The sequence below is a fragment of the Carya illinoinensis genome, chromosome 1 (assembly GCF_018687715.1).
Source record: "Carya illinoinensis cultivar Pawnee chromosome 1, C.illinoinensisPawnee_v1, whole genome shotgun sequence".
Taxonomy (NCBI): Eukaryota; Viridiplantae; Streptophyta; class Magnoliopsida; order Fagales; family Juglandaceae; genus Carya; species Carya illinoinensis.
In genome coordinates, this window is record NC_056752.1 from 42,374,220 (window position 1) to 42,398,600 (window position 24,381).

The following is a 24,381-nucleotide window of genomic DNA, read 5'->3' on the forward strand; positions in this document are numbered from 1 at the left end:
TATTTCCGGCGTTTGGACTCTCTCTTCAACTTCGGCCGAATTTCTGGCATGGGCCTAAACCTTTCGCATGGCCTGTTGGTTCTCAGAATGATGAGATCCGATATAGACTATACCAAACATGATATTTAGATGCGATGAGTTGGGCCACTGGGTCTTCCACCCAGGACTGGATATTCGAGTGAGTCCAATAATATCTCTAGCATCAATTAATGACCTGGAGAAGGAAATGTAGCGCCGACTTCTGTAGTTGTACCAGGGATTTATATCTGAGCTATTTGGGCCTTACATGGACTTTTTATTGAGGGGAATTTGGGTTGGGCCAATCTACAGTGTCACTCCAGCCCCTCATACTCTCGAAGCTGAGGGCAGTCATTCCCTGAGCATGATCATGTTTGAACTGGATTAAATTATTCGAATTATTGCCAATAAACTCAATTTCAAGATCATTGTTGAACTTTTAAATGATCATTGTGTTCATCATATTCATTATCTTCTTCAAACATATTCACATAGTCATATTTCACCGAGAAAAGAAAGACTTCATTTGTTTTTTTATTCTATTTTGTTCCATATATTATTGGGCCATGTTGCTAAAGGTTAGGCCTTTGCCAAAATATGGGTAGCGAAAGAGAAAATAAGCCAAGCCCACCATCTAGGAGACCGGAAAGAAACAGATCCGAGTCAGTCACCCGAGCCCAAATAGCTTACTCACAGGACGGTGACATCTGTCAGCACAAGGTTTCATCTCCAGGCCGCCACGCAGTTCTGTCTTCTTTTTCTCGACACTTCTCGCGGGCATCCAAAAAATGTTGTGATGTATGTGGTTTCGGATCGTGCGCGACTCGTATTATGCACATCTGACCTCACATCATAATTTGTGAGACGTGGCATGAATCAAGACGGCTCTGCTTTTGAAATGAAATCATCGAGAATGTTCGCGTACAAATCGTCAACGTGATCTGCGTCTGAGTGCTCACATATTGCTGTTTTCACTTCTGTACAAAATAATAGCTCACTATTTTTCCTACTCTCTCTGGGAAACTCTAGAAGTTGAGAGCCTTTCCTATATGGTTCATCGGCAATCTCTCTTCAGACTTCAAGCACGCCGTGTCTCGCAGCTTCCAATTCAATTACCCCGTCTTTTGTCAAGAGCTCCTCTCACTATCTCTCTCTACTCGTAAACTCTCAGGGCAGTAAGTACCTCATTTCCTTTTTTGTCTTATTTTGCTTTGCTATTACGGTCTTCCACGGCTAGTAACTCTCCGTTCTCTGACATGCTTCCTTCTTCTTTTCTCGTCGTTCTTGGTATGGGAGGATCCTTCTTTTACGCTCTGTTCTGCTATTTTAATTTATTTCTACTCGATAACATTACTCTCTTGAGGAAATGGGTCGGTTTTGTTTTAGTGTTATGCTTATGCGTGTGGTCTTGTGGGGTTCAAATCAATTGATTGGGCGTTGAAAGACCTTGAAGGTGTTTGTGGGAAGACGTACACGGACTTTATTTTTACAATCCGTTACTCTGGAAAGCCATTTAGACCTTAGAGGTTTTAATGTTCTAGAAGGGTTGTGGCTTTTGGCTTAATGCTGATTCATTGCCTCTTAAGTGTGGCTTAAGAACCGTGCTTACTAAAAATTACCCGAAGGCATCATCACCCTGAGAATTGAAAATAAACACCATTAAGTCCAAATATTAGTTGTGAAGAAGTTGGTTATGTCCTACTAGGTTCCAGCTCCACATGAATAACTTAGGAATTTGGTGCTTCTAGCTATGTCTTGTTCAAGGAACCTGCAATCAATGTGACTCGAGTCATTTCTGGGCATAACTAGCTCTCATAACTACGGCGGTAAAAATGAATGTCCTGTTTAGGAAGAAATACGCTTGAACATACCATATTCTTAAACTTAAAAGACCAATAAAGCATACGTTCCAACAATGAAAGGATTGTCCTCTTAGATATTAAACAACATTTTGGGGGTATAACATGTTGGAATAACCCCTTGACCAATAGATTGAGCCTGGTCTTGGCTGTCACCCAACGTGGGACTTACCCAGTCGTGGTCGCATGGATATTGCAACAATTGTTTAATGCACATTCTCTCACTCCATAAGACCATATATTGAATTTATTTTGAGACTTTGAGTTAACTTTTTGTTGAGAATTCTTGTTAATTGGAAGTCGCCAAGAAATTGGCCTCCGGTGGGGAGTTTGATCACCAATCTATACCGCGCTCGGCTGGTAAGGGAATCAAATATATTGTCATCGGGAGGAATAGTGCTTTTTGAGGAGACAAACTGAATCAACGCTGTTTAGCGTGTGAATTGAGTTTGTAGGCACTCATATAAGGTTGAAAAGGCATTTGTTTTTTTCTCAATTTATGATTTTTTTTTAGAATGTTGTGATTCATTGCAACTAACGTGGAAGGTTATTGGTGGCTTCTAAAGAAAGATAAAAGTCAACAGTTCAATATTAGGATTTTTTCTGTTGGTGTAGATTACACTCGAAAGGACTTGCTGACAATATTATTTCTGCTACATTGAATCTCTGTCGTGTTGTTAGGACACAGTATCTATTACAAGCCCTTTCTTCCAGTGCCGCGTCTTTTGTAACTCTTTTCTAGAAAATTTCTCATACTTGATGGAAAGGCGTGGCAAGTTTAGTCATCCCTCTATTTTTCCTAATTAATACTATACTTCATATTCCCATCTGATTTTCATTTCACTATGTAAGATTATGATAAATGTGCCACATCTTATATAGTAGAATGAGAGTGCCATGGTAGTATGCTTTATAGAATTTTCCTTTCTCCCTTCCATCTAATTCAATTTAAACAAAATTTAATTTGAGAATGTTGTGATTCATTGCAACTAACGTGGAAGGTTATTGGTGGCTTCTAAAGAAAGGTAAAAGTCAACAGTTCAGTATTAGGATTTTTTCTGTTGGTATAGATTACACTTTAAAGGACTTGCTGACAATATTATTTCTACTACATTGAATCTCGGTCATCATGTTAGGACACAGTATCTATTACAAGCCCTTTCTTCCAGTGCCGTGTTTTTTGTAACTCTTTGCCAGAAAGTTTCTCGTCCTTGATGGAAAAGCGTGGCAAGTTTAGTAATCCCTCTATTTTTCCTAAGTAATACTATATTTCATACTCTCATCTTATTTTCATTTCACTATGTAAGATGTGATATATTTATTGTAGATATCCATGATAAAGGTGTCACATTTTACATAGTAAGATGAGAGTGCGACGATGGTATAATGTATGGCTAGTTTGTGTTTCTTACGTCAGGTGAAGAATCTGATATTTCTTGTGGTCTGTCATTTATATTCCCATATAGCTAAGTCTGCAATGGTTGTCCGCTGAAAACTTTGTTCGCTCAAGTGTTGAGTGATACCTTCAGCCCTTGTAAAATTTGTCAAAATGCAGGAATGGCTGAACCAGCATACACCGTAGCGTCTGATGGTGAAACCACAGGAGAGGAGAAATCATCTTCTGCTTTTCCAGAAATTGCAATAGGAATTGATATTGGCACTTCACAATGTAGTGTTGCAGCCTGGAATGGCTCCCAAGTAGAGCTCCTTAAAAACACTAGAAACCAAAAGATGATGCGATCATATGTAACTTTCAAAGATGATGCCCCTTCAGGGGGGGTCAGTAATCAACACACCCATGAGCTTGAAATGTTATCTGGAGCTTCAATCTTCAACATGAAACGCTTAATTGGAAGAGTTGATACCGATCCAGTTGTTCATGCGAGCAAAAGCCTTCCATTTTTGGTACAAACATTGGACATTGGTGTCCGCCCTTTCATTGCAGCCTTGGTTAACAATGTCTGGAGATCCACCACTCCTGAAGAAGTGTTGGCAATATTTCTGGTGGAATTAAGAGCAATGGCTGAGATTGCATTAAAGCGGCCCATAAGAAATGTTGTTCTCACCATTCCAGTTTCATTTAGTCGCTTCCAGGTGACCCGTATCGAAAGAGCCTGTGCCATGGCTGGCCTTCATGTCCTAAGACTGATGCCTGAACCAACAGCTGTGGCACTGTTATATGCACAGCAGCAGCAACAGACAATACATGAGAATATGGGAAGTGGATACGAGAAGATTGCACTGATATTTAATATGGGTGCTGGCTATTCTGATGTCGCTGTTAGTGCTACAGCTGGAGGAGTTTCGCAAATAAAAGCTCTGGCAGGAAGTGCTATAGGAGGAGAAGACATGCTTCAGAATATGATGCGACATTTGTTGCCTGATTCAGAGATCATCTTCTCGAACCATGGGATCAATGAGATTAAATCAATGGGCTTGCTTCGAGTAGCAACCCAGGATGCAATCCATAAGCTCTCCTTCGAGACCAGTGTACAAATTGATGTTGACCTGGGAAACGGGTTAAAAATATGTAAGGTCGTGAACCAGGAGGAATTTCAGGAAGTCAACAGAGAGGTGTTCGAGAAGTGTGAGAGCCTCATAATACAATGCCTGCGTGATGCCAAGATAGAACCCGATGATGTGACTGACATAATTGCCGTGGGAGGTTGCTCATTTATTCCAAAGATAAAGAATCTTATTATGACTACATGTAAAAGACAGGAGCTTTACAAAGGGATAAACCCAATGGAAGCTGCTGTCTGTGGGGCAGCACTAGAAGGAGCAGTGGCTTCAGGTATAAATGATCCCTTCGGGAGTTTGGACTTATTGACCATTCAAGTTACACCCCTTGCTATTGGGATTCAGGCCGATGGAAACAATTTTGTACCCATTATACCTAGAAACACTACAATGCCAGCACGGAGAGAGTTAGCTTTCACAACTGTTCATGATAATCAAACTGAAGCGTTAATTGTTGTATATGAAGGTGAAGGGAAGAAAGTGGAGGAGAATCATCTTCTGGGATATTTCAAGCTCGTGGGTATTCCTCCAGCTCCCAAGGGAGTTCCAGATATAAATGTGTGCATGGACATTGATGCCTCAGATGTGCTGAGAGTACTGGCTGGGGTTGTGGTGCCAGGATCTCAACAGCCTGCAATTCCTGTCATGGAAGTTAGGATGCCAACAGTCGATGATGGGCATGGCTGGTGTGCAGAAGCACTGCACAGAACTTTTGGGTCTAGACTGAACTTAGTTACAGTTCAGAAGAAGATGCAGCAGTGAGATGTAAATGTTTAGTTTCATCACAATTTATGTTGCTATGGTTTTTCAGGTTTCCAGTGATCCTGGACATCGATTCTGTAAGAACTGTTGAAAGGTTATACTTGGTTTACATACTTAAATAAATGTGGACTCCATGTCATGTAATGATTTCTGTGTCAGCTACATTTTGTGTAATATAGTTTCGTGGTTGGCATTTTGTTATTACTTTATGATGCAGTGGAATCTGGATGGTTAATAAATATAAATTTTTAGCTGCTGAAAGTCACAAAACGGATTATTTTAAAGTTCACGCCATTATTTTGCAATTACAGAAAGGAATTGAAGTAGGGCCTTTCTATTATTTAGGTAGTATTTAAGTATTAGATATATAAATAATGTAGAGATGTGGAGGACTTGCTTGCTAGTAAAGAACAGCGAGATGGTTACGGTTCACTGATGGCAGAGGTGCTGGTTTGTTCATTGTTTGTTAGAAGTCGGGGTAATATTTATCGAGCTAAGTTGGCAAAAGCCATCTCTATTGAAGCACAACAATTACAGGCATTCGATGCATCTTAAGAAGTCTTACAAGAAAGAAAAGTTCATTACATAGTGGTATTCATCATGAGGATTCTTTTCTTTCACTAGTTATTTTGACAATAATAGTGAATATAAACAGGGCACCTCTCTCTTTATTCATTTTTTTTCCCCCATTATCTTCTACTTATGCTTTCTCGCAATGTTAATGCAACAGTCCTTTTTCAAGGTGCATTTTTAAGTTTATGGTTTGGCTTCGGTCCCGTTAGAATTGGATTCATTAGATGAGAGATACGTGTCTTTTGTCCGAGCCTTACCCTTTAGCATAAGACTTACCTTCGATACAGTTTCCGTTAGAACTGTGGATTGTGAATGAGAGGTGTCCCACAAGGGTACGTAGAGACTGCCCTCTGTTCTTTCTATACATGAATGAGAGACAGTACTGTAAAGAACAAACACACAAGACAATGTAAATAACAAGAAAAGGGGGTTCTTATTGTGCCCCCTCCCACAATCCCACAAGAATTCTGTTTTTCCTTTCCAGTATGAACTCTAATTCAAGCTGCATTCTTTTAAATCCTTGAGCACAAATTTTAATTTTCTTTTCAACATTTTGTGTCTTCTGCATTTGTTGGGAGTTTACCTCCACGATTATATTGTTGGCTGATTCTAACTAAATGTTCCTGTGTTTTTGGGATTCGTAGGTAGTCACTAGATGAAGAGGGTCCCTACATTAACATTATTGATAGTTGTATTGTCATTAACATTATAGATTAAGATAATTCCAACATCATGGACGAAGTGTCAAAAGATTATACATTTTATGGGTATCCACTTCAGATCAATGTACCCCCTACTTTGCCCTTCTCTCAGACCCAACCCATACATCATCGGACTATGCTCTGTTTCAATCTCAAACACCAAAGTTATAGATGGTGGTTACAAGTAATACAACCACTTTGATGCTATGGTCGATGCTTTTGTGGCGGCGATGGTGAGAGCGGTGGGCAAGGATGTCAAAATTGTGGTGTCTGAAATCAGCTGGCCTACTGAGGGCAATGAGCCTTATACAACCATTGATAATGCCAACATCTACAGCACCAACCAAAAGAAGCATGTGATGAGTATGGGAGGCACTCCGAGAGGGGCAGACTTGAATTTGGAGGCCTGCATATTTGCCATGTTCAATGAGAACCAAAACCTAATACGGTTGAACACAACTATGTATTTACCCCAACCTTACTAAGTACACCGATTATGGCGTTCAAGAAAACAATTTTTGCCCTTTTTGGAGTATAATATGATGAATAATTAAGAAACATGACATTTTTAGTGGATTGCTTGATTATAGTATTAGCCATTTGGCATGTAATGAGGTATACAGACGCTCAATGATCAAACCCATTAATCATTCTGCAAATCATCAAATCACCCACGTGGCTGGCTATATATCATGCAGATTAATTGGGCAGCACTTGAATTTGGATTCTAAAATGTTTTGTATGGATATATCAAAACGATGAACAAGACTTTGCCATCCGACGGATGGTGTTCCAGGAGTTTCACATTGGAATAGGTGTGAATGCCATCTATTCTATGTACAAGAGAACTATAGTTGGGGAAGCTTATGTGAAATCCCAGCCATCGTCATCATCGCTAGTTCACAACCCTTGTCCATATTCACCAGAAAGGCAGAGAGAGGTGCTCTTTCGCTCCAAAAAACCATGAAAAGGACACCTTCAGACTCACAAACAACAAAGAATAAACTCCAAACTCTTTAAACAGTATATTATAGCAGTACAAAACACTGCCTGCTGAATGAACCCTACACTCTGAACTCTGAGGGTAAAATACAAGGCCCAAGCTAGGAAGTGGTGAAACAACAGTAGACTCCAAATGGAAGGATCCCAAATGTCTTACGTCACTACTAAGCAAAAGAGCCTTGATGCCTAAACGACACCGGCTTCACGACAAAACACCATCTTCAGAACCAGATGTATATGTGTCTACAAGCAGTGTTGATCTGTATGGTATCATGTCAATTTCAATTCCCAATGTTATGCAACTGTACCGTTTTTTTTTATTTTAATCGTATTCTTAGAATATAAACTGTAGAGGCTCCGTTTTGACTTCTCAAACAAAAAAACCCGACACATATTCCTACTAAAACTCTGCTACAACGTTGAAACCAACACATTAAAATATGAGATATCAGCAAAATAGTACAAGAACAACGCTACAAAATGAAAGTTTTCAAATCTGAGTTTTTTTTTTTTTCATTATTATTATAAACAAAGTCCAAGCAACGACGTAATATAATAAGTCCAAAAGATTCTATTACCTAAAAAAAAAAAAAAACTCTCGTTTTCACAAACAACAAAAAATAAGATTTATATATCAACTTTGAATCGAAACAGAGGCATTCCTTTCAACTTTTTGGTGCTTCTAGTACAGTTCTATTTCCCACCATATGATTTCCAAAGCAAAATGTTCTCCGTCTGGACCACGCTGTCTTGTTCCCATGCATGATGATGCTTTGCACCCAAAACGTAGACTTGTGAAGCCACAAACCTCAAAATAGGGCATGGTGCACACCTTCTCACACCCCACCTAGCACGTCGTCGTCGCTGTGACTTTTCTTTTTTCCTCGAAGTTGAAGGCAGAAATAATTAATAAAATTATTAGCAGTACTGTCATGGAGATTGTTAATTCATTATGTACTTTTTTTTTTGGCCTTTCCTTTTTCTCAAGTTCCATGCTAGATCAGAACCGTTGCGATACGGACACGTGGCGGCGTCTTAGGTGGGGAGAAACGATGGAGATTAGTCCACCAAGTGGGGGCCTCATCTTTGACCTGTAAATCATCTCATCGTATGGCCTCCTGTAGAACTTCAAGAATGGCAAGAAAGACTCCCGAGACCTGTCGTTACGGCTGATTTGGCAATCCTTGCGGAAAAACATGGCCGGTGATTGGAGGAATGAGGGCCGTGGGGTGCGAGGGTGGGAGATTTTGCCAGGCTCACTGTTGGTAGTACGCTGTGGCAACGGGGTTGAAGGGAACAGAGATTTCCTCGTTGGCCTAGTCATGTTGCTTCCACCGTAGATGCTCGCAGGTGGAGTTCTCGCAGCCGGTGATGCGAACGAGAAGGATCGAGCGTTGAGTGGGGAAATTAGTGCGGGGCCCAAAGAAGATGGTGTCGTGGGACCTACTTTCGAAGCTGACGTGTCAGTTAAGCTTAGGTACCAAGGTTTCAGCGAGTCAAAGTGGTGCGAGACCGTGAAGGAGAAACGGGAGGACGAGCATGAGCCGATCTTGGCCGTTGATTTCAAAGACGAAGGGTCAAATCGAAGGGACGATGCTCGTGGTTGTGGGTAGGATGAGAAATCGTTAAAGTCCAGGGATTCTTCAAAATCTAGTGACGATACAACAATCGTGGCCGTTGATAACTCAACGAACGGCCTAGCACCCTGCATCCATAGAATATAGTAGATGGTCAACAATATTTTACTCAACTCCTTATCAAATTTCTAATCAATTTGAAAATAATGTATGATCAGACATCTTCTGCATTTTCAATGCTGGAAACAAAAAATGTCAGCCTACCACATCTAATCTACACACTTGACGACTTTTGATTAAAGACAAGGAAAACCTCAACAATTCAGCTGAATTTCAACTAGTTTATCCTACTCAGTTATGAATTTTTAAATTAAGGTTCAATAATTTATGGCGGGATTGTCGAAACCCAGAAAAAGGAATGTGAAACGGGCTGTTTTAGAATTGACTGGATGATATAATGGTGGCTCAAGTACTTAGAAAACTAAAGAGCAATTATACAAAGGTGGTCCACTCAAACAGTAAGAAACAATGCAATATGCCAACATCCAAATTCAACGGTAATATTGGTACAAACTGGACTCCATGGACCAGAGAGAGCTGCCCTCAACAGGGCATGGGTTTAAACGCTTTTACGCACCTTCCATAGATAAGAGAATAGAGATGGAGGATCAATGACAAAAGCCTTGTGCAGCCTGCCTGGGTAGTACTCTGCCACAATTTTCAGTGTAGCCAGCAATAAATTCATAAAACCCGATGCAGACCTGAAAAAGCCTGCATTGCATCATGCTTTCAAAGTAAGCTCGGTGCTTATATATCCCTTAAATAAGATTTGCTCACTGGAATTAAATTTAAAAAAAAAAAGGTTTTATTTTTATTATCTCTACTGGCAAAGCAAAAAGTAGAATCCCGGGTACTCCCACTGGAGATCATTTGTTTAAGGAAGCTACAGCTTTGAAATTGACCAAATCTAGGAGAGTACAAGCTCCAATTCCCAATAATACCCCCACACTGCCGAAACATTATTCGGCCCTCGACCATGACAGTTCAGGGGCACTCCAGACACTTTCTTGAGAATATCTCAGAGACTGCCGGTGCTCCGACATGGTGGCGTGCCTAAAACCATTGACCAGGCTGCCACGTACACAGTAGCATGCGTACAGATTTGAGGTCAATATTCTCAAAATGGCTAAAAGTAGACATCAATTTCGAACCCATATGAACTTCAGAAGGATGGTCATGTAGTTATTCTGAGTAAACTTACTCGCGTCGAGAAGAAGAACGAAGTGCTCGACGTTTTTTGGCATGGTTTGGATGGCAACCTCCAGCGTGAACACCAGCAAACGAGTAAACCTAAAAGGATTAAAATTAACCAGAAAGAAGAATTATTATGAGTAATATTGTGAGAATTGTTACAACGTTTACGACAAAAACTTCCAGTTTCATGTCTGGATACTCACAGTTTTTGGGAATGGAATTTCTGGTAATCTTGCTTAATCCGGAAAATCTGTAACAAAGGTAGAACAAGTTTTTCTGAGTCCGATCTCGACTCACTGTCTTTTATTTTCAACAAAAAAACATAGAGCAAGTAATTGGTGAGTTACCAAAATAGGTCTGGATTCTTCATCATGACCGGCCACATAAGCAACGCCTTCGGCGATCTCAGCAGAGAACTCATCCGCCATCAAGTGATCTATGTCCAAAATGAAACAAGCCAACAGAGAATTAAAAAACAACCATAGACTTACTTCAATTTTGAATTATTGTTATTTTATTTTTTGGTGTAGTGAGGAAGTGACTTTAATCATTATGGGGAATTTAACTTTAACGCTTAATTCAAAGTGGGAAAGCAAGATTCTTAATTTGCTCATTGAGACAAAAAGAAAAGAAACCGGTAACAAAAAGGCTGGTTGCAAAGACGGGTGGGAATAGCTTTTGAGGAGGAGAAAGAAGGAAACGTTTACCTGTGCCAATACCATCTCTCCAGGAAAGGCAAGCTCTTAAGTTCTTCGCAGCTTTTTTCACACTATCTCCTTTTGCTTTCAGAAACCGTTCTACGCAAGCCTTGTTGCAGAACTTCTCCTGTCGACAATAGTGCCACACATTAGTGTAAACTGTAAAGCCAAGACAAACTCATAACCGAGTTCCAGAAAATGATTAGCTTGTCCATCTCAAGTACATGGAACAACTCGAAGAATTTAACGAAGAAAGATACTTTTAGCTGAACATGCTAGCTACTATTTACTCTCTATAGAATGATCTTTCTATACAGTTAAGCAAACCACGAGATCATGCACGATGGTTCTTTGAGGGAAAAAAAAAAAAAACTACAGAGAGAGAGAGAGGCAGCAACAGTAACACATACAGATCTTTCAAACAGAGATGCTCATTGTTTCAAAGACGTAGCAAATTAAGTTCGGTGACAAATAGCGTAATAGTAAGAAAGTGAACCCAGCTCCCACCTGCTTTACTGTAAGGGGGGCTTGTTTTCTGAGAAGCTCCAGAACAGCTTCAACCCTGGCATCGTCTTTCTGATCCTTCTGCTCTTTCTTTCCCATTTCAAGAAAACTTACGAGTCTCCAAGAAAACACGAATATACCAGACTTCTGCTTCACGCAACCATAAAAAACTCCGAACTCGTTGCAGAAAGAGATGGAGAGAGGCAGAGATATTGATATTGAGATATAGGGTTCAATAAAAAGTGAGGGCAAAGAGCCCGTATTTATAGCAAACGACGGCTAATAACGCCGTTATAAGCATATATACTTGCGCATGCAGGCATTTAATAAAATGCACTCTCAACCTCAGAACATTATTGCTTCGGTCAATGCCAATATGTCATCGCGAAGACGGTACGATGGCGATTCGTAACGGAAAACGTCACGGGCCCAACCCTAGTGGGACCATCAGTCGGTGATGGCCTCCTTAATTAGTACTTTCCACTCTTGCCCCTCCTCCTCCGTTTAATCCTCCTTGGTGCTTAATTCGAAGCGCATCCATGCTTGGTTTTGGAAAATGGAGTTTCCATTTTTAGACTTATAAAATTTTATTACGTATAAGTATAGTTATGTATTAATCTATATATTAATATTTGATTTATTTATATTTAAAATTTAAATTTATTATTTTTAATAAAATTTATTTTTTAACCAATCACATTATATTGATATATAGATTAATACACAACTATACTTACAACTATATTTTTTCTTATATATATGTGCTCCGTCACAAGGGTGTTACAATTTACAACCCCATTTCCACGAAGGAGACATGAAATTGGATTCGTGAGAAAAAGACATGCAGATAATGGCATTTGATGTAATTACACGAGAGAGAACGTTCTGTGTTGGTAAATTTAAGTAGGGTTATGATGATAATTTACTGACTAAGCACTGTGATGCAATTAATAATGAGACCAAAATAAAATCGAACACGTGGAGTGATATACGGAGATAAAAAATAATAATAATAATAATTAATTAAATGGTCACATTCACACACATGATACACACAGTAGTAGTACTGTTTTCAGACAGTTTTGTATTTGCATTTTTATCTTTAAAATTACATCTTTTAAAAATTAATTTTAAAAATAAAAAAAATAATTTATACATTAGATTATATTTTTATTATATTTTTTTTTGACCAAATAATAAAAAAATATTATTATATTTTTTTTCCTAAAATTTGAATAGTCTAATAAATTTAAGTCAAATTTAATATCCAAGTCCAATAAATTCAATCTATCATATATATTTAGCAATATAGAAAAATCCACACATACTTTATGTGTGGTCTAATTTTATACAAATTCATAATTTGGACAAGAAAAAATAATAAAAATAATATTTAAAGAAAGAAAATGACATCTTCAAAGATAAATAATGATTATTTATAGTTATTCAAAATTATAGATATATATAAGCTAATGTAGATGATTTTAAGGGAAGTTTATTCAAATTTGAGAATAAAGATAAAGATAAATAAGTCATTACTAGTGCTCTTAATGTTTCTTTTTTTTACTGCCACTTTTGTTCCCGAGTTAACTTCTAAATAATAATATTGTATAAATTTTTTTGGGGGTAAATTTAACTATTTTTTAGGTTGAGATTAATTTAATTTTTTATATTAAAATATATGAAATAAATTAAAATGTATTTAATTTTTGAGTGGCACTACAATCACAGCTGGGAGCTCTCAATTATCGCTAGTTATTTTGGTATTTTTTAAAAAAAATAAATTACAACATCATTAAAAAGTATTTCCTTAATCACAAAATAAAAATATATATTTACGGAAGCTCCCATCGGAGCGGGTGGGACTAACATTATTATATAAAATTAAAAAATAAATAGATTTATTCAATAATTGGTTTGGAATGAATTAAAATGAGTTGAGATAAATTAGTTTGGTTCAACAACCAAATCAAACATAGGTGCGATTTGAATAATGAGATGAAATGAGATAGTTTTAGATGAAAGTTAAATATTGAATAAAATATTGTTAGAATATTATTTTTTTAATATTATTATTTTGATATTTAAGAAAATTGAATTATTTATTATATTTTATATGAAAATTTTAAAAAATTATAATAATAAGATAAAATATTTTTACTATTCAAATATGACGTCAATGTAACAGTAGTATGCTTTGCTGTATAAATCATACATATCACTCATTTTATATTATTATTTTTTGTAGAATTTATTTGACTCAAAGGTATAAGTATATATATTTGAGATATTTTCTAACATATTCTTTCTATTTCAATATGTAAACAAATGGGACTGATAATTATTATTATTATTATTATTATTATTATTATTATTATTATTATTATTATTATTATTATTATTTTCTAATCAAGCTTGTTAATTGGTACTGATAATTAGTCAATGTAGGGTTATTACATGTTCAAAGTTGTGAAAACACGAGGCATTGCACATTAACAAAACACGTAGTCCCATAAGTCAAAACATTGATATTTGTCTTCCATTAATATTTTTATTTTTTATTTTTAGCTTTCCACAAGTCCGTTGTTGTCACGGCGAAGGCCCCTCCGTGTTTGCATGGCAATTAAAGAGCCACTAGGGAAGCCCAGGACATTCTCCACGTGTCCTGTACTTTTGTAATCATTTATAAGTAAATTGGACAAAATTTTATACATTACAATATTTTCATTTCACTTTCATTTTACAAAAATATTACTTGCATTGACTTTTATATATTTCATTAGTGTGGTTAGTTATATATTAAAAATTTTAATTAAATCAATTACATCAATAAAATATATATAGAATACATCAAAATGATTATATATAATATTATTTTTTATTTTATTTTATAAGATATAATATATTTATTATTATTAAATAATAAAATAAATATATCTTATTTTATATAATAAAATAAAAATATGCTATACAATATTACCTAATAAATGGCCACCAAATACTGCAGAAAGGCGAGTTTGTAGAGGCAGAGGATGATCATAAATAGGGTAAGGCATAGGCATAGATGCAATAGGTATATGGCGAAAGCGTAGTTTAAGGATGTTAAGTCGAATTTCCCAAAGCCAAAGTTGTAAGCTTTATGGCGAAGGGGGCGAAAAAAAGGGAACAAGTTGTAAGCTTTATCGTGATGATTAAAATAATAACATAAAAGGTGGTATTCAGCTAACGATTTGTTACATTTGTACTCATTCAAATGTGGGAGAGATTCTTCTCTTTACCTAAGCTTCTTCCCTTTTTTTTTTTTTTTAATTTAAAAAAAATGTAAAATCATTATTAAAAAAAAAAAAACTGTGATATTCTTCTCTCGCTCTGATATTATCTGCGTGTGAATATCCAAAGTATTTGAGACGGGATGATCAGAGAGAGTTGGGCAAGAGATGAGGACTTTGGGGGATATGATACTGTTGGTTCGCAGACCTCCCACGTGGCCTCATTGTCCTAAAGTTGCATCCTTATTCGTTATTCCCCAGCTCTCACCTACCCTTAAAACAACCTTATTTCTTTTTGTTTTTCTTTTTATTTCTAGTTTTTTAGTACTGATTTCAAAATTTGAAACATTACCCTCCCCACCTTCTGATCTCACACCACCCCACCCCCTAAACTATATCATTATCATCGTTGAATCATGGCATTTTTAAATTCAAATAACCTATTGCTATTGCTTCCCTCTCTGGCTGCTATATATTCTCTCTCTCTCTCTCTCTCTCTCTCTCTCTGATCTCTGATCTCCCCCTATTAAAAACGAGATAAGGTGAAAAAGGGCAACAGTACTGATTTCGTTAAGTATTAAATGGAGTACATAAAATAAGGAAAGTTGCAGTTCATATGGGAGGCTTCTGTCTGTTGTTGTAACTTTATATGGTTACGTACGTACATGTAATAGGGGATATTGTTGTCAACATGAGAGACGTGCTAGCTCAGCTGGGCGGGTATTTCAGAACTTGTGAGCAACTGGGCGGTCACTCATTAACTAAATCGGCGTTTAACACAGGCAGGAGACCGGCAGTACTAGTTCATGTTTTGTTAAACAAGATTAATGGTTTAGAACGTCTGATTTTGATGCAATTTTCTCTGACTCGGATCGGGATTCATTTATGTTTGTTCGATGTATTAGTCTATAAAACTAAAATGGTACGTGTGAGATAAAATCCGGCTGGGTGGCTGCAATCATCACAGAGAAAGTTGCCTGGCCTGTCACACTTTTTTTCATGATCTCTGATCTCGTCCCTACCAAATGATCACACATGATAATAATTACGTTGTCCGTCTTCATCGATCTCTTATTGGGAATTTTTTTAATTAAATTGTGTCGCCACCTCTCGTGGTCTGTATTTTAAGCTTTCTCATATCATCATGTGTAGCTTGTCATCATGCCTAGTCTTTTCCCCCCCTCTGAAACGTGACATGATGAGTAGTGCAGTCTCCACTAGTAAATCCCTATTTAACATGTCACAGCTAGCATTTACTGAAAATTCTCTAATTAACGCTTCAGTACATGATATATTACACCACGATAACAGCACCCGTTGGTAAATTATATTGCTCCATCAGAAAACCCAAACCTCAATCAACAATGAAAAAAATGTAGTCGCAGCAATACAAATTCTAAATAGACAAATTTCATGCAGTTTTTTTTTATAAAAATGTGAGTTTTATTTTTTATTTTTTTAAATTACACTTTTTTTATAGTAAAAATCATTTTTTTATAAGAGGACTGCCATTTAATTGTAATTTATTTGAAATTTTAACAAATCATTTCTCTATTATTTATATATATAAACAGTATTAACATGAATAACTGCACGTTAAATGTTGATCATGTACAATTCATATTATCCGTGTAATTTATATGAATAATATTAAAATATTAAACATGTTATAAATATCTTATACTAAAAAATTGATAGAATTTCAAGATTGGGACTATATATATGTGTCGGCAAATTGTAAGACTCGGTCAAACCGATCGACAACCGATGTTTAACGTGTCCACGTAGCCATGGCCCATGCATATATATATATATTCAAATCAAGATGGAAACAGGAGACTTTTCATGACATGAGAACCATGCAAACTTCATACTATATTACTTCAATATGCCATGGTACGTCGTTAATGCATGTTGTTCATTATATATAATATATACGAGCATGCATGTGGATCATACGATATATTGCGTATTAATCTTTGCATATATAAAATGAGTGACCGAAAGTCAAAAAATGATCATCGATCAGTACTGCCTAATGTTTGAAAAATTGACATTTATATGTTTATATATATTTTGAATATATATATTTTATTGTGTGGTTAACCAGCTTTACCCTTTCAAATCTAAAAAGGGGAAGTAGTACTGTTACTACGTAAAGCTGAGGAGGGAGTTCTGCCTGTCTGTAAACGTTGTGAAAAGGCAAGGCAAAGAACGTGTGTGCAAGTTGCGAATGGAATCAACCATCATTTTGGATTGGACATTTGCGACACAACCGAACAAAATATTGAATCTTTAAGGAACCGTTACAAAGACAACTAAACAATGTTGACTACAACCTCAGGCTCACATGATATCACGATGCTTTGCTTTGCTTTGCTTGGGGTTGGGGGTAGGGGTCCCGTTGCCTTTGTGACTGAAAGCCAGCCCCCACCATTGAGGAAAAAGGTTTGGTGCGCCCACAGCTTTGGCCTCCTTAATTTCTAGCTTCTTGATATTTTTAGAAACTTTAATGGTTATATTTAACCAGCTAGCTAATTACTTTTTTAAGCTTAGCTAGCTAACTAGGCTGACTCACATTTTAGAACAAACCAAAAAAGAAAGTGAATTAATTCAGTTAGGAAAAGGTCGAGGCAAGGATAAATATTCATTACCAAATAGACAAAGGAAAAGTACTTGATCCGTGGCTTTTGATTCCAAATCTTGTGACATACCCAAATGATCCCTCACTAATAATCGTGTCTACCAAAATCTTCGGCTCAACGAACAAATTATAACCGGGTGTTTCAATGGACGGCCCGTGGGTTAATTGCATTGTCTAATTTGGTATCTTATATACAGACATCAATATTACTCTTTCTTATAAGACAAATGATATTTATAGTCATACCTAAAGTGTGTAAGTCACATGCATTATTATTAAAAAAATGAATAAATTTAAGACTTACTTAAAAATAAAATAAATATTTAAAAATAGATCTTATTTTTCTCAAAGAAAATGTGCAATTTATACTCTCTAACTATATATAATATTATTCAGCCAATAATACAATAAGAGAAAATAATACTGTTAAAAAGTATTTAAATTGAAAATTCCTATTTGTAAGTTCGTGTAAAGAATGCACTTTACACAGTTAATTAACAATGTATGATTTGATTTTTAAAAGAAAAATTAAAATTTTGAATATTAAAAATCAAATTATTTAATAATATATTTTATCAATAGAAAAACTCTTTTATATTTTATCAATTAATTAATTAAGCTGCTGCTGATCACAGTAAACTATGATTATATATATGATGAATAGAACTTAATTTACTACTTTGTGCTATTGTGGTTAAAACAATAATCCAACTCCAAGCGCCCTTTTCCTATGATTAAGGGACGTTTTTCTCGATAATCAGTGATTAGGAAGATCACAACTGTCAGGGAATGCAAAATGGAGATCAATAGGTAGTTTTGTAGGTATATAGGGTTGTTAAACTAATACAACCAAATGTCAATGCCAGACAAATTTATATATATATATATATATATATTTCATAAGAGTACGTACGTACTTTGTGGTCATTACCTTCTTTTTTTTTCCCAATTAATATATTATGTTGTTCTTGAGTGAATGAGTAATTTAACGGTAATACTTGATGATCAAGTTATTGTTTTTTTGAAAGGGAAATGTTCGTCCAACTTCCACAATATTATATATATATATATGTTCAAACATTTAAAAGTTGAAATTCATGCTTTAAAGCAATGAAGATGTATACGTTCCCAGAAACAATGAGAGAGAGAGAGAGAGAGAGAGAGAGATGTGGCATGGCTAGCCGTAAAGAACACGCTTGTTCAAGTGAAAGTGCTTCATGATGATAATTGAGTTCTTGTCTTTAGGCTTTAAAGCTTTTTTTCTTTCTTTAATTTTGAGACAGTGAACTGACGGCACGATTAGACAAAAGCAGCATATCTTCAAGTTATTAAAGTAGATCACACCAACGATTATCTTCAGGTACTAATTACTAAATCACATGAATCATAATCTTTAACCTTATGCTCTATATATATCAACTAAAAAGTCGTTAGGGAATTAGCTCTATGTTCATAAAAATAAAATAAAAAAAAAAAAACTGTTTTATTTGAATTTCAGATTTTATATAAATATCCTCCATTTCATATTTTATAATGTGATGGTACTTGCTTGGCTCGACGTAAGACATTAAATTTATTTTACATAAAATAAACTTTACAAATTAATGTATTAAATCAAACCGCATCATTTTATAAATATTAAGTTATTTCATATAGAATTAACATTTATCTAATAAAACTTAGACTTTGTAAGTTTTAATAAAATCAAATTTTAAATTATAAAAAAATTTAAAAAAAAAAAAAAAAAAAGTGCATGGTAATAGCAGGATGGGGAGTGCCAACATAGGGAGTAGAGAGTATCTTAGTTGTGGGCTGGTGCATTTGGAGGCATCGGGAGATGAGACATACATCTACACACAATGATGGAAAATGCTATAAAAATGTCAAAACTCACTCAGATATACGAATGTCTGATGAATCTGAGACCCACAGATCAGAAGTGCAGCCTCCTTAAAGCCTGCGATCCCCTGCCTACGGCTTTCATTTTTTCTTTTTTGGACTATATATCATTCATTCATGCATTTCCTCCACCGTACATGCTTCCCCTTGTATTTTTGCCTCTTGTTTTTTACACCTTTTTAAGAGACAGTCTCCGTGACTTCTAATTGTATTCTTGTGATTATTATGTTCACATTTGTTGGTACATTTTTTTTTCAGACTCTCTTCAATTCTCTTGTCTCTCTCTCTCTCTCTCTCTCTCTCTCTCTCTCTCTCTCTCTCTCTCTCTCTCTCTCCTGCGATCAGTACAATTTTAAGATCCATGAAAAACACGTTAATATGATTGTAACCATTGATTCTACCACTGCTCGATTGAAAAGCTTAATTCCTGTTCTCTAGCTTCATAATTTTGAATATAAGAAGAAGATGGTGATATAATATTTTCCTTATATGAGAATGTTCCTTTCAAGTTTATGGATAAATCCTATTCTTGGTTTCTAAAAAAAGGGATTTGTTTAGGGCCTTGGCCAACACTATTCCTGTCCATTCAATTGGGCTCGCTGATATTATATCCAAGTAGGTTGTAGCTAGGCTAGGTGAGTAGAATCTCTGTTTCAGTAATTGGCCCAAAAACATTTAACATTAGCTTTCTTTCCGTTTCGCCGGCCCATAAACTCATTAATATATGGAAAAAGTTACATTATTATTTTTTTTACTTAATTATTAAGAAAGTGATTTTTTAAAAAAATATAAAAAAAAAAATTAAAAATAAAGTTTAAAAGTGTCAAACGGTAATAATAAGCAATGTTACTCTTAATATATTACCCAAAATAATCTCACTAATAAAAAAGGATATATATATATTTAAAAAAAAAAAAAAACTTCAATCTTCACGAGAAAGCTCGCCTTGCTGGCCCTCTGGTTGCATAAACTTGTGTATTTATGTTTATGATTTTTGTGAATCCAATTTGAGACTTTTCATTGGTTTTGTTAATGCCGAAATTTGCATAATAGACAGGAACGAGTGAAAGAATTATCTCCAATCTATAATGGTGATTCGAGCTTTGATATAGTACTCTTCACATTCATCTATAAAATAGTAATAAACAAGCTAATAGAAATAAATAAATAAAGACGTAAAGATTTACGTGGTTGATATAAAAACTTATGTCCACAGATTGTTGGAGGTAAAATTTATTATAATAGGTGAGTTTACAATCTCTCATAACCTCATATATTTTTCAATATAATAGAGGAATTCAAGGAAGATTTTTTGGAGTCGTTATATGTGATAGAGTTTGTACGTAAGGAGCTTCTATGGATGGAGCTTGTGGAGAGTTTTTTCCCTCCTTAGCTTGTGGAGAGTTACTTCCTAATATAGAGATTTATGTTTCTCCTTAGAATAATGAAATCCAACTTGCATTGCGAAGTCTTTTTCTTTTAGAAATCTAATCTAATTTCTTTTGATTTATCTCTTACTTACCCTATCTCTTTATTGTTTTATCTCTTAATTTGATTTTTGACTTTATCTAGAGGCTAAATTATAGGTTGCTAATTTGACCCCCGTAGGTTTAGATAATTTTTTTTATTAAAGATGTCAAATTTTGCATGTTACCTTATTTATTTCAAAATTCTGCATTGGATTAACCACAATTCTTTCTATAATAATACAATATTCTTATTATTTTATTTTATTTTTAATGTTTTTGTATACATATATTAAATTCATCTAATTAACTTCATTTAATTTCATTCTCATTATTTTAAAAAACAATCGATCCATCAAAATACATCCAAAAAAACACAGTCAAAATATATGATCAAGAGAGAATTTTGATGTGAAAGATCGGGTTAGGGACTTGGAAAAGAAATTTCAAGAGAGTTCTGAAGAAGAAGTTGGAAAGAGAGATGTGAAAGACCACTTGGGAGAAAGAAATTTCGAGAGAGGGGAGAGAAGATACCATTGGAGGTAAGGAAAAGAGAGAAAATAAGATAGTTGTGCAATAGTTCCATACAAAGTTGTTAAACGATTGTGTAGATCATACCCAATATGACTTCCTAGTAGTTCCATGGTGTAAGCAACGTTTTATCTCATATTAGCCCTTTTTTTGTTTGGCATTGAGAAGGCATCCTTCATCCTTCCTCGTACATGGTTTATTTTTCCTTTTTCCTTAAACTCCCTCTTACAAAATTTAACAATTATAACATTAGAAGATATAATTACACAGTTTGAAATGGTCAGAAAACAATAATATTGTTAGGTGGTCTTGGAGTCTTGGACATTTTCTCAATTTCAAAAGTCTCAAAAGGTAAGACTTTCCTTTACACTTACAAATTAACTGCCAATTCCTTCTATAAACAAAGTGGAACAATCTCAACAATCTCTCCCTTACATATCAGGCATTGGGTTGGAGTTCATTTCTCTCGCGAATTGTGGGGCCTAAAACTATTAATAAACTTGGATTCTGATACCAGTGTTAGGTGGTCTTGAATCTCTGTCAACCTCAAAAGCTAACTTGCTAATTCAAGAAGTGAGACTTTTCCTTTTTACAAAATGGAACAATCCCAACGGGTGGTTTTAGAAAAATAATGGAAGAACGAAAGGCATTGTTCATCTAAAATGACTAGAATTGTAAATAAAGTACCACAAAGGAAAAGGAAATATAATTCATTTTCGATAGATATAGTTATCTTCTAGAAATTTGTATGTTTCTGCATTATTTTATCTAATTCCGCACGTCCCCCTACCTTTTACATTATCTAAATTGTGGGTAATGGCCCAGTTTGTTCATGAAATAGACAATATCTTCCAAAAGTAGTGTAACTTTTTTAAAAATAAAGAAGAAGCATGACACGCCAAAATTCATGAGTGAGCCAATGTCTGAGTCAGCAAGCTACATCTGACACAAAACACTTCTAAGGCACCCGCCCCCAATGGGAAAGGTGGACTTATGGAAGACAGACACATCATCATGCTTGTAGGAGACTCTTGAAGGAAAGCTTTGTCTTTTCTTCAAAAACACGAGGTGACTCAAAATAGAAAAAACAAGGAACCCCAAGGATGTGTATAATTATGGTAAAAAATCACCAAAATCTGATCTGAGGTGGAAGGTATTTTTAAGTGAAAAATGGGTACTAGGAAAAGGTTATTGTGTTGGTGCAAGTGTGAGAAGCACTGGTGATTGGTGGGGTGGCTGAGGCTTCTTCTTCTACAAGGCAAAAAGGGGTTTGAAAGAGACATTGCACCAAGAGCAAACTGTGATACGCATGATTAGTCTGCAAGGGAATGTAATGTTAAAATGTCTCTGAAAACTGTGACCTAAAAATGTTCTTCACCCTTGTCTAAGCAAAACCAACAGTCTCCCTCGTCTTAAATTCCTCCCAATTGTTTTTAACCCACATGAGACTCCACACCCACTTCTCCTAAATGGGGTGGCTTCAATCCCTCCTCTCTCCAGTCAAGAAGCTCTGGTTTCGCCTGCATTCAGCTCAAAGAAAGAGTAAGTACTGCTTCTAATATTGTCTTTGTACTAATCACATTGCCATATGGTTTCCTGGAAACACATGAACTACTGTCATTTCTCCCTTCCTCTCAGAATCACAAGGCTTTCTTCTTCTTCTTCTTCTTCTTCTTCTTCTTCTTTTTTTATTTTTTATTTTTTATTTTTTTTTTCGGTGTTGTTTTGGATCCTTTTCATGCATGCATTTCTTACTTTCTTCCCTATATGTTAATCTTTTTTATATGATTTTGCTTTTGGGTTTTCAGGAAGAGGGATATACATTTTGTATGAGGATGTCAAATCCTGCCCCTATGAAGATGTGCATGTCCTTTGGTCAATACTAGTGGAATCTAATGCACCTTCGCAACCTAAAAAATGAGGGCGCCAATGCACAGAGTTGACAGAATATGAGAAATTTCAAGTTATTTACACTTCTCCCTTTCTGTCAAGTTTCAGCTATGTACATAAAAATATTTATGACATCTTCACTCATATAAAAAAAAATTATAATATTTTCTTTTTGTGTATTTTGGGCACCCCAATTACTCCCTTCCCCTCCCCTGCCATATGAGATACGCATTATTTAGCATACGAGACCATCCGTGTTTATGAAACGTCTTTTATTTGTACATGTTCTATATGCCTAATAACTCTCTCTCTCTCTCTCTCTCTCTCTCTCTCTCTCTCTCTCTCTATGTTTTTATTTTTCTTGGTTTTGGTGAGGGAGGTGGGGGGTGGGGAAAGTTAATGGCTCTATTTCTAGATGCATATTAGGCTGAAGGTATAACTCGTTTCTACTTCTACGAGGCCTCCTATTGTTGCTTCGTCTGTTTCAGTGGTTGAGGTGCCACTTTGTTTCTTCCTTCCCTAGAGTTTAGGGGACTAAAATTTCTTGACGATGACATATGAAAACTACAGAATCGACGGAAAACCGACAATGTTTTCACGTCTTGATATTGCTCAACTTAAAGCAATCTCAATAGCGCTCTTGATTTTCTTCCTAGATACTAAAAAAATAAGTAAAGAACGTTGAAACATAGCTTTCCAGTGCCACGTAGGGATTCAACAAAGTTCTCGTCGACATGCCTTCGAAAAAAAAAACTGACAAAACATAATGATTACAATGATAGGCCGTATAAAACATATCTAATTTAAGACAATAAAAAAACAGATGAAATGTGATTAGAATAATAGTCCTCGTGGCAAAATTATATGAAAAACAAATGGAGTTGGTGTGATTTTAGGTCTTGAGAACCTCAAGAAATGTCTGGTTGCGAAGGAAAAGGTAAGGTAGGTCAGCCAATAAAAAATAAAAATAAAAAGGAGATTTGGAAAAACTTTGGTGAGGCTGTATGAACCCTACACTTTTATTTCTCTGATATGGTGAAAGGAACCCAATATGTTTTATGCTAAAAACTTGTGCCATTTGCAGGCACCAGTTACTTGAACTTTTACCCATACTTCGTAAGCTATTTAGGTAGTGTTTGAGTACAACTACTCCACCATATTGTATTAGTTTTTAAAACCATTTTTCTTTTTTTTTTTTTCTCTTTTTTTTTTTG

General features: G+C 35.6%; 2 protein-coding genes and 1 long non-coding RNA gene across 3 annotated transcripts; 2 read left to right on the plus strand and 1 right to left on the minus strand.

Annotated features, from left to right (window-relative positions):
* Window positions 1-969: 969 nt before the first annotated feature.
* LOC122275218 (heat shock 70 kDa protein 8) lies at window positions 970-5,363 on the plus strand. Its single transcript, XM_043084201.1, has 2 exons — window positions 970-1,193; window positions 3,433-5,363. The coding sequence occupies exon 2, from the start codon at window positions 3,435-3,437 to the stop codon at window positions 5,157-5,159; it is 1,725 nt and encodes a 574-aa protein (XP_042940135.1). The 5' UTR covers window positions 970-1,193; window positions 3,433-3,434; the 3' UTR covers window positions 5,160-5,363.
* A 2,673-nt stretch (window positions 5,364-8,036) lies between these two features.
* On the minus strand, window positions 8,037-11,716 carry LOC122275224 (phosphatidylinositol transfer protein 3-like). Its single transcript, XM_043084209.1, has 7 exons — window positions 11,472-11,716; window positions 10,974-11,091; window positions 10,614-10,702; window positions 10,470-10,516; window positions 10,274-10,362; window positions 9,650-9,783; window positions 8,037-9,140 (listed from the first exon to the last, which is right to left on the minus strand). The coding sequence occupies exons 1-7, from the start codon at window positions 11,565-11,567 to the stop codon at window positions 8,436-8,438; spliced, it is 1,278 nt and encodes a 425-aa protein (XP_042940143.1). The 5' UTR covers window positions 11,568-11,716; the 3' UTR covers window positions 8,037-8,435.
* A 10,778-nt stretch (window positions 11,717-22,494) lies between these two features.
* LOC122275250 lies at window positions 22,495-23,450 on the plus strand. The gene is made up of 2 exons (XR_006228514.1): window positions 22,495-22,819; window positions 23,086-23,450. It is a non-coding gene; the product is annotated as an uncharacterized LOC122275250 (long non-coding RNA).
* The last annotated feature ends 931 nt before the right edge of the window (window positions 23,451-24,381 follow it).